General features: G+C 40.1%; 1 protein-coding gene across 2 annotated transcripts in view; it reads right to left on the reverse strand.

Annotated features, from left to right (window-relative positions):
* Positions 1–3,962: 3,962 nt before the first annotated feature.
* The window catches only part of MEGF10 (multiple EGF like domains 10), a 131,752-nt gene continuing 124,003 nt past the window's right edge, over positions 3,963–11,711 (reverse strand). For both annotated transcript variants that reach the window (XM_019555181.1, XM_019555179.1), the window contains 2 exons: positions 8,590–8,796; positions 3,963–6,952 (listed from right to left, as the gene is read on the reverse strand). In XM_019555181.1, coding sequence (XP_019410726.1) covers positions 6,792–6,952; positions 8,590–8,796 — 368 coding nt within the window. In that variant the 3' untranslated portion in view covers positions 3,963–6,791. The remainder of the gene's footprint in view (positions 6,953–8,589; positions 8,797–11,711) is intronic.

An 11,711-nucleotide genomic window follows, 5' to 3' on the forward strand; every position in this document is an offset into this window, starting at 1 on the left:
ATACAGATGTAGAAACAATAATCAAATACCCACAGATAAAGTTCTTCCTCCTTTAAATCACTCCTAGGCAAGCCATATGCCTATCTTCCTGTACCTGGCATATTCCTGGAAGGTGGATGAGGTAAGGCAGGAATGGGTTTGATGCTGCTATTCCTCATCTGACATATGGTTGTTTGCGCTCATTATCGAGTATATCTAACATATTGAGGCCAGCACAGCTCCACCCAGAGAGCTAGGGTGGAGAATAAGAAATTTACTGATGCTTCCCTCCTATTCTCCTTTGCAGAACAAATTTCAGAATGGGAGAGAACCTGACCCCAAATTAGGAATTTTCCCATTTATTTTGGGGACACTGAGAAGAGCAAAATCATGAACCTAAAAGAAACAAAGGGCACATCTATCCTGCCTCACTAGGAAGACTGGGGTCCTTTTTGACAATCAAGCCTTGCCTGCTTATTCTCACTCTGTATTTCCCTGCCTGGCATTTGGTCAGAGTATACAGCTTGAGCTTGCATTTCAGCGACATCGTTCAGCTTTCTGTCCTGGGCACGTGCAGAGTGGGAGTGAGGGGCGGGGGCTTGATTCCACACAGTGCTTTTGGGCTTTCCGGGAAGAGGTTTCTTGATATAGGAAGAGGTTACAATACTTATTTGTAAACAAGATGGGAGAAATTTCCAAACAGATCATTATGCAAGCTGGTCTTGCTTAGGAAAGGTCTGCAATTCTGCTCTGGAAAGCCAGTTGAGAACAGGTGTAACTGTCTAGAATACAGTTATTTGTACCAGGATGCAGCAGCAGCCCTCCATCTAACTTAGTATCACATCTCTGACAGTGGCCAATATTGAGTGCCATAGAGAAAGTGTGTTATAAAACTCCCAGAAATGATCATACTGCATCCCAAAACACAAGACCCAAAAAGCCTTGCTTTACATGTACCCTGTTTATGTAACTATACAAACCCGATCTGTAGTCTTATACATATTTCAAGTCTTATGAAGGTGGCTTTCTCAGTGTAAGGGGGGTTTGTGAGTCAGCTCTGGTTTCAGGATCCTGGATCAGTTTATTTTACACAGTGCACCTTGCCTCCACAACAAGCCGAACAAGCAAACCAAAACCTTCTGCCTTCTCCCAGACATTAAGAGAAGAACAATTTTAGCTCTGGTCCTATTCCTAGCAAAACAGCTTCCCCTCTCCTCCTTCAGCACTTTCTCCTGGAGTTCTTAAGCCTCTTTAATACTCCACCTTCATTAGCAGACCATCACTTCCAGTTGGCCCCCGTCCTCCCAGCCAGGTACATTATCATCTGCTGACTGCCTGCAGCTTCAAGCCCTTGAGTTCAAGTTTTAAGCCCTTGAGTTCAGACATCTATTCTGTTGGTTTGCAAATATCTACAGAGCATCTACAGCTCTCTTTTGTGCACTCTTTGAAATGTTTACTAAGCAGAGCAGTAATGAAGGAAAATGTTTTACTCAACAGTACTTCCCTGGCATGTATTTAGAAGCATGTTGGCCTACTTTTGTGAGAAAAAAGTAAGATTTTACTTCCATTACCCCCACAGTCCCAAACTAATTGCCACAGGAGATTGTAGAAGGAGCTAGCATAGCCAACTTCAAAAGGAGAATAAAGAAACTCATAGGTCATAGGTCCATTAATAGCTATTAAACAGAACAGTCATGGATGTATCATCTGGCATCTCTAAACCAATGATGGTAAAACGTCAAGGTGTGACAGGGGATGGATCACCCTACGTATGCCCTTTAAAACACCTAATACTGCCACTGTTGGCAGACTACTAGATAGGCTGTACTTACCCAGTATGCAGCTTCTTATGTTCACAGACCTAACCCTGTTACATGGTCTACATTCAATGGTATTTAAAATCTTAGAAAAATGGAAGGGAATAATGCGGAAAATCCTGCCACAATGCAAGCACTAGTGATAAGTTGCCTCCATTTTATGCACTATGAAAGAAATTTTCACAAGATTCCTTGCAGCACAAAGAAATTGTCTGTATTCTTAAAAAAAAGACTTCATCAACACCACCTGTTCATGCTCATGGGAACATTAATCACACATTAATCATATGTGAGAGATGAAACACTCTTGCTCTTCACATGCCATGGGGAATGTAATAAATTATTCTCCTTAATCAGAAAAAATATATATAATTACTGCTAGAATACAGTTAGGAAAACAATTTGCTGCTTGATATCACTGGAGTCTTCAAAGACTCTGTTACCTTGCTATATCAAAAAGATGCATGGAGATAATGCCCTGCGCATTAATTTGACCAAATCAATGGGAGCACCTGGACAGATATTTAAATGAGGACTAGCCCAGACAAAATGGGGCCTATGGTCACCATGCCTCTGGACAAAGACAAAAACATATTGACAAAATCAAACACAATATTTCAAGTCTTTTATTAGAAAGTTTATTACAGTAACCTACTAGCACATGTAGTGAAAGTCTCAGTAGTGAAGGGCAATATGATGAGCATCAGTCATCTTTGGAAAATAGAAATATCTCAACAATGAACAATTTTTGTTACAACTGAGGGAGAAAAAAAGCCAGACATAGCTTATAGGTTTTCTTTAAAAAATATATTACAATTCAATCATATCAAAGTGGACATTGGCTGGGGTAAAGCACTGAAAATATAAGAGTTAGTTCCTGTTCTATGGCACTACTATTAATTATACTATGTTTTAAAAAGCCAGGTTTTCTGTACAAGGGTTAATAAACAAGCATCTGTCCATTTTAAGTGATTTAAGATAGTATATACACAGGTCTTTAATATAAAGCATTTCTGTCAAAATTAGCTGTGTATTCTTCAGTCTAGATTTCAAAGATGCAGTGTAAAGTTCATTATTTGGAAATGCAACCCTATTCAACAATCGAATAGTCAAACTATTTTGAAAACCATTTTAACAGCATGCTTGCCAGTTTAATATATATTTTAATTGTAATTTTACTTCATGATTTGACTTTGTAGACTGGGATTGTTATATGCCCCAGCAGAATGTATGGTATCTGTTTACCTCCTAATCTCTATATTCAGTTCCTATTAAAAGTAATGAGTTTTCTGTCCAGATCAAGATGAGGACAATGTTTATGCACAGGAATTAAAAAGTATGCTGGGATTAAAAATCAGTGAAAAGGAAAACATATGTCTTTGAGGTTCATCAATATTCTAAATGACCAGGACAATTTATCCAAATTGTTTAAAATTTTGGGTATTTTGCTTGGTATTTAAAATCAGCTATTAATTTGGAGCAAAACTGTGTTCTTTGTTGCAGTGGTGTTCAAGTTGGGGATATCCATCCTTAATTTTGATAGTGTTCACACCAATGCACCCTGAACGTATAAGGACATAGGGAGCCTTATTTCACATGTATGAGAGGTTAGATGATCTCTCTTCATAGATCTCAACAGGGTGTTTGGAAAGACGGCCAGGTAGCACAACAGCATGTACAGCCTGGGAAGCATCTAAATGTCCCCTTCTAATAAATGAGAATGCTGTAATCTACAGCAAGATCTATTCAACAGCAGTGAGATGTCAGCTGTGGTGCTGCTTAATGCAATGTTTTCCAAGGAATATCTGATTAATAATGTACTTCAGGATCCTACTGTGGATGACAGGTTTGCTAAGGGAAGGGCTCTGGGAATGTTTCTGCTTCCCCTTGTTGAATCAGCCAGGACAGAATGTCGCCTTTATTAATACCTGTAAGTCTTGACTATTTTTTTTCTCAAATCACAGATTACAGAAAATGACTATATGATGTATTGTGTTGGTTTCTTTTTCTCATAATGTAATGATATACAGATATTGTTTATAAAGATCATTTAATTACTGCAGGCAAATATGTATGCACAAACAGACAGAAAATCATAGCTGTTTTACGTGACGTACATATAGTATATCAAGGGCAAATATAGATCAGGAATAAGTAGGGATAACGTTTTGTTTTTTTTACTAGTACTGGAACTCCAGAGCCATATTTGTTTTTGCAAGAATTAGGCTGAATACATATTTGAGGATCTGCAGGATCTGCATCACATTTGTAACTTTTAATCACATTAAAAGTGGTTCTCTTTGTTCTTTACCACCTGTGTATTACACAAAGTAGATCTGAGTTTCTGTTGTTATGTTTCAAAGAAAAGCTGTTCTATTGGTCATCAAATCCAATTTATGTAACCAGCAAAAGATGACAGTTATCATAACTTCCCAGTTGCAAAATATTGCATTTTCTATTCACAGCTTTAGAGAAGAACAGCTTTATTTTTAAGTCTGGGTCACACAATACAAACATGTATACCACAGCACTACATGTACCTATTCACACACAAATTCAATCAGGTGAATGTCTTCCACTTGGTGTCGAGTGCTACTTGACTTCTGTAAACTCACTGTTAATTTTTACATTTCTGATGTCCTGATCTGGTCAACCAGCTTTTACAAGAATGTGCAAGAATTGCCCAGGGAGCTCTAAATATGCCTGCAAAGCAGCCAATACTTCTGAATGAAGAGAGAAAGTTATGCAAAGGGGCATCCCATACAGCCAATCATGTCACACGGCCTGAGCCCAGCTACGGGTAATGTCATTAAAGAGCTCTAATCTGTCACCACTGTAATGACAATGGTAAACGTGACTACTGTCGCTTGAACTCCAGGCATTATTACCCATTTTCTTACTGCTGAGGCTCTGTATACTATCTACTGTACAAAATGCTGCTAGCTGTGACTCTAGGAAACATATGATGTCAGCAATTCTTTGACTCTAAAGTAAACCAGTCTTCACCTATTGTACTGATTGGAGAGCACACAAATATCAAAATCCTTGACCTAGCATACCATACAGTTCTAAAGCATTCAAAGGTTGTGACCTCCTATCATCGACTTGTGTCAGGATACAGAGTCACTACTTTGGGAAGGTGTGAGAGGCTGTTTGGGACTATGGGATAAGGACATTAGCAGAAGGCTTCACTAAGATGGTTGCAGTGGGATCATTACTAATACTGACATTTAAACTGTCCTATTTAGTTTCTAAATTTAAACATCCCATTGAGACAAAATGGGCAGGCCAGACAATGTACAGCTATTGCTTCAAGCAGTCTATAGCTTCATGGAGCCAGCACTGCATCAGCTTCCACAATTAAAAATGAATGAAACACAATTCTGATTAAAGGGGCAGAGTCCTTGGAAACCCTACTTCCACTTAATTGCAGAATACATGAGGCCTTGACCATGGATTGACTATATTTGGGAGCTGGAGAGGAGAGAATGCCTTCAGGTTCCATACAGTAGGGCAAAGAAGTGAGCTTATTTCTAAGTGAAGTCTTCCATTTTCTTTTCCATCTGTGCAAACTCATTTTGCATTCTTGTCATAATTATTAGCCCTCAAAGAAAACACCTTAAAATATTCTCTCTTTTTGGCTAATTCATTCCATCCATATACATTACACTTCAGCTTGGTTAATCCATCATTGGTGGACTTCAGTATTATATTAAATCTCATTTTTATGCTCTCCCCCCAAAGGACACTACTCCTTAAACAGAAAAATAACGGTCAGTTGGTAAAAAATGCAAGAAACCATGGATACACAAGAGAATATTTTTGCAGTTATAAACTAGAACACTAGAAACATAGATACACAATTTAAAGCAGAGATACAAGTTAATGAAAAATGGGGTATACATTATTAGCAATGCAAAAGACCAGCTTAAGCATATTTTCCCTACATCAACTATGAAAAAGAAAAGGTGCCTTTTTAGCAAATATGGAGAGATTGTTCCATCATTTCCAGGGGAAAATTAATCAAAACAATGTACTATTCTTACCCTATATTACAGCCCATAGACTACTTGTTTATAAAATTTAAACCTTTCCTTGATTTCAGATTCATAACACTCATCATTTTTATCAATTCCTTGCACACACAGTCCATTCTGACAAAAATAAACTGATTTCATTTATATATTTATGAAATGTTTACTGATATGCTATTATTACTTGTGTATGACAGGAAGAGTAGTCGGAACTGCAGTATATGCAACTGAAATGTGCCAACTGTCTGGGAACTATTGGTGCCCAAAACTACAAATGTGGGGTATCTCAAGGCATAGCAGTAACATTATTGCATGCAGTGTTTTCATCACCTTCAAAATTACTCAGGCATTGTATTTTCATGGCAAAATATGGACATAAGAAAAATCTTGTCCTGAGTCTTCCAAATTGTTGCAGTATTGCAACCTATACACACCTTCAGACCATGTCTCTGTGTCTTGACGAAAGACAATCCACTGCAATACATTGCAAAGTGAAGAAATTTAGGAACAAGACCATTTTTCTCATAGGTAATGATGAGTCAGATTACCTATACAAGGTAGGTGTTTGGTCAGTTGAACTGTCCTGGGGGCATCTCTACTTTGAAACATGAGGAAGCAAACAACAAACCTGTATTCCAGTTTCAAAGTTGCAGAAATAGGAATTAACAGAACTGTACTGCAAACTACTGTGTTTAAGCCAGTATGTTACGCTGTATATGTGCTGCATTGGCATCTCTATAAAATTAATTTTAATTAAAAATCTGATCCGGACCTCCTCAACTTGGCATCTATCCATCGACCATGTGTGTATACAAACCTCATCTTGAGATTCTTGGTTAACATACAAAAATTGTCTACTGAATGGATTAGGAGCCAAACTGATGGCAAACTAGGAGGAGGATATAGCCAGGCTGCTGTTCTCCTTAAGAGTTCCACTGTTCTGCACAATGACCTTTAAGTGTCATTCACTGCTGATCTCTTTCTTAGAAGTGGATGGACTATCTCGAACTGGTAGCAAGTCATAATGGCATGGAATGTGGCTGTTTTTTGGAAGATCATACGGATCTTGGCTGAAAGGTCCATTGTTGCTGAATGCTCCCTGGACGACACTCACTGTAGGTTCTGTGATAAAAGAGAACACATGGTAATGTGCTCACAAGGACAAATGGGAGGAAAATACTGCATTTCATGAAAATGAACAAAATAGTCTTGCTCAATATTCCCCTATACTTAAAAATGAAGACTTTTTTTTCACCCAGCTCCAAGTTCTGAAATTAAGACAACATAGCTGTGATGGAGCTTGCAAACTCCACACAGCACAGAAAAGGCTAAGTAGGGCCTTGGACAGATTTAACATTTGAAGCACTTCAAACTCTTTTGGGGTGCTTAAAAGAGCAAGTAGACAGATGTAAGCACCTTGTGAAGTGCTCCAAAAAATGGCCAAAGTGCTCCCTATTATTTCTGCTCACTCTACAGGGCATAACAGAGGGTCCTCCACCATCCCACAGTGCTCCATTCTCTTCTCACCCCCTATAAGGGAAGGGGCAGGATAGAAGGTGGACAGCCAATGAGTGCTCTCCTGTGCACTTAGCTGTCCTCAGGGCTTGAGAGCAAGAATCCCTGTATGCCTTTCTGTACCTCCAGTCTCCCATTTCCAGTTTTTCTTCCTTGGCAGTATCTTAAGCCAAGAACCGTGCAAGGCCAGAACAGGTGGGCTGGACCTGATGACCTCATGAGGTCCCTTCCAGCCCTAAATTTCTGTGAATCTGTAAATCATTCTCTTCAAGAATGGTTGTACAAAAGTGACTCTTTTCATGCGTGTCTGGAAAACCAGAGGCTGAGCACGCAGGAAAAGTCAGGAGTTGTATCAAGGACTCTAGAGCCTCACCAGCTTCTAGACCCATAATACCAGGGTTACATTCTTGTGCCAGACTCAACCCAAAGAGAAAGAAATTGGGTATAAGGAAGAATCCTCAACAATAACCACAAAAATTGTTGACTGCAAAGCTGGTCAGTTATATCAGGGGTATCAAACATACTGCCCATGAACCAGATCCAGTCTGTGGAGCTGCTCTGTCTAGCCTGCTAGATTACCAGCAGGCCACCAGAAGTTGGGGGCATGGCCTGCTGCAGAATCAGGGGCCCTTCAGCACCAGTGGACATGGAGATCAGTGGGTGGAGTGATCTTTTGAGGGATTAGTACAAGGGGCCCTGCACCACCCTGGCCCTGCCCCACACGTCTAGGTTTACTATCTGGCCTGCTGGGCTCCCCACATGTCCAGAAATAAGCCAGCAGGGGAGTGGCAATTAACACTGCCACTGCTCCCTGCTTCCAAATTTTCGGACCCATGGTGAGCCTGGCAGGTTGGGTGATATGGCTCCGCAGGCTGGATCTGCATGGCCGGAGGTCAACTGAGCATGCTTCACCTAGTACAGAGCTGAGTTAACATGCCACAAAAAGGCTAAACATGTTTCTTAAAAGATACTGCTCAAAAAAGAGCCAGAGAAGTAAAATTAGGGGGTGCCATTTAATTAGGCAATAACAACTAAGGTACCTAAAACTGTATTTTATTATGAATCGCATCACATATTTCAAAGTTGTAATTGTTCATACAGCTATAGAATAGTTAAACACTTTTAAAGTGTCAATATTTTTCAGTGCTTTTTGCCCATTTTTGGTGACCCTTACTCAAAGGGAGTCTTGTGCAATTTGTTCTTATTCTGCACTATCTAAAAATGTAATGACAGACTGTACTTACCAACTTCATAGACATTCTTGTTGGCTGAAGCAGAGTTGCTGATTTCAGTGTATGGCGAGTCCCTGCGTGCTGGTGACTTCATTTCAACATATCCACATTCTGTGTTTTTTGGTACCAGCGCTGGTGGATCTTTTATGGTAGCGTATGGATTTTCAGAGCTACTTAGTGAGCAGTTACTTAAATTGTATTCTGAGTTTTTCACCAGATCTAAAGACAGAAAAAAGACATTATTAAAAAATTATTTTGAATATACTTCATAATATATAAATATAAACTTTGATTTTAGAAATTTAGTCACAAAACAGGCCTTCTGCTATATGTTATTTTTACAGTTTCTCACAAATCAGTTTCTACATAAAACCAGTCATAATGATTCCCCCAAATGTGTCTAACACAGTAGTTAATGTGTGTAAGACATTACTGTTCTGCTCTACTGCTCTGCTTTTTCTAGATGTATTCTTGCATGAGGACAAGTGTCTACGACAAAGTACTGACCACCTTTACTCTTACATTTGGATCTGGCACTAAATAAAGGTAATTTGCAGGTTCTTGCTTTAACTGGCAATTCTACAAAATTTTGTCTTTGCAATATTCCTAGAATAATAGGGAGGCAGCTGAAGGCACAATGTCCTTTGGTTTGTAAGATTATGGCCATGGCATCTGTGAAAATATACTATGTTATTTTTAGTTTCTTACCTATTCTTAGTTATGATTTAGTTAGGTTAGTTACATAGGTAACCTATGATTAACTTACTGGTTTCCTTAATGAAAGGGACTGGAAACTGTGTGTGCCTATAGACATGCAGTGAGGCCGCTGTGATGTACTGTAATTGCAGCAGACTCCAGCATCACATGTATCAGCATCCCTGCACTGAAAAATGGCAGCAGGGGTGCTTTAACTAAAGCTCATTGAATGAGCTTTAGTTAAATTGCCCGCACCACCATTTTTCAGCCCAGGGTTGCTGACACACATGATACTCTGGGTGATACACATGATACACCCCACCCCACCACCACCACTCCTGGAGCATGTGTATACATGCCCAAGGATTACAGTGTTAAGAGTGTGGCTGAAGGAAAAATAATGGAGATTTGGGATAGGAAATATTTCCTTGGGTTGGGAAAAGATTAGATGAATTTATTGTTTTTTTGGACCTACATCTGATTTGAGGGGGTCTCAAATCAGGTACCCCAAAATCTTTTAAGAACATTCAGCAATCCTTTTCATAGATTCATTATAAGTGATTCTTTTAATTTAAACTGGGTTCCTTTTGCAAGGAATGGATATAAATAGCTGCTTGTCTACATATTTAAGTTATTCTTCAGATTTATACAAATACTGAAAAAGGACATCTGTCCACATACTCTGTGTGCCCTTGACATAACTTAAAAATGCAACAAAATTAATCTGTAAGATGACAATAGTAAGGCAATAGAATCCAGTAGTAGATCCTACTACCAGCAAACCAGGCAACTCAAGAGCTCAAAGCACACACGTTTCCTTGCATCTTCCCAGGCTTTTAGTTCCCATCAAGGCCTGGCAAAAAGTAACTTCTCAGAGCCTCAAAGGAGATAAGTTTTAGTGTATTTTAGATTAAGAAGGGAAGAAAATTCCATAACTGGGTGCCCTCTCCCTGCAAGTAGCCCCTCTCATTTATACCACTGGGGTCCACTTTGAAGACCTCTACTGAATATACGGCTCTTGCATGGGGACAGAGGTGGTATTTCGGGTGCCAACTTAATTTAGGGTGCCGACTTAATTTTGACCAGAAGTCAAAAGCAAGGACTTTAATTTATTTTTCAATCTAGGCTAGGTACTGAAGTTACACATAAACCAGTTTAAGTGATCAGAAAGCAGTTTAAACCTATAACAGAACAGAACTTCAGTGCACTCAGGTTGCAGACATAGGTGCAGCTCCCCAATGTAACTGAGGATGCTTTCCAGGAATGTTTTGAGTTACAGTGATTCCCCAGACCAAACAGAAGTTCACTCTTGGTACAAGGGGGGAGGGGAATCTAGCTTCTGGCTGCAGCTTTCAGCCAGTTTCCCCTAGTAATGGCCCTTGCTTCCTCCTAGCCTGTCCCTGCTTAAGAATGGGAGGGAAGAAAGGAAGCAGAGGGAGCTCATTTTAGGGGTTCCACACCAACACTGGAGGATGGGGTGGATGAATTGGAGCCCTGCCCCACCTTCCAGCAACAGCTGAAAAACCCCAAGACCAAGCTCCCTCAGGTCCCTTTCCTCCTCCCATTCAGAAAACAGCTCAAGGCTGACAGGCAGTGCAGACAGAATTTACAGAAGGCACTCTGTTTTGAAAAATCTTCATCTGACCCCTCATGCAATGAGAGTTCAAGATTTTCACCTGACTGGCCATTTTTTAAGCTGTCTGCAGCCATGCACTTGTGTTTGGTCACAGCCATAGACTGCTTTCTGTGGCCAGATCAGGTAAAAATTATCACTTCTGTCTGCATCCTTAAACCACTTTCAATATGGCTGAAACTGGTTTAAGATAAACCTAACTGGATGCAGCATCAGTCTTAACTGATTTAGGTCAATTCAGTTTATGGAAATTCTGTCCCAGATCCCCTTCCGGTTCACGTTCATAGATTTCATAAACATTAGGGCTGGAAGGGACCTCAGAAATTTATCAAATCTAGCCCCCAACCCAAAGAGCAGGAAGTCAGCTGGGGTCATAGGATAAGCATCCAATTTGCAGGATAAGCATCCAATTTGCTCTTGACGGTGTTCAATGTAGGTGCTTGAACCACCTCTGATGGCAGACTGTTACAGATCTTGGGGGCTCAGACAGTAAAGAAATTCTTCCTTATCTCCAGCCTGAAATGGTCTCGCAGTAGTTTATGACCATTCGACCTTGTCAACCCTTGGGGAGCTCTGGTGAACAAACGTTCCCCCAGACCCTGGTGGTCACCCTGATAAACTTATAGGTGGCCATCAGATCACCCCTGAGCCTGTGCTTTTTGAGGCTAAAGAGCCCCATGGTTCTCAGCCTGTTGTTGTAAGGTCTGTTTTTCTGACCTCTGATCATGCGCGTGGCTCTCCTCTGGACTCTCTCAAGCTTCTCCACATCCTTTTTGAATTGTGGAGCCCAAAACTGGACGCAGTA

This window comes from Crocodylus porosus, unplaced genomic scaffold, assembly GCF_001723895.1.
Source record: "Crocodylus porosus isolate Cpor-Errol unplaced genomic scaffold, CroPor_comp1, whole genome shotgun sequence".
NCBI lineage: Eukaryota > Metazoa > Chordata > Crocodylia > Crocodylidae > Crocodylus > Crocodylus porosus.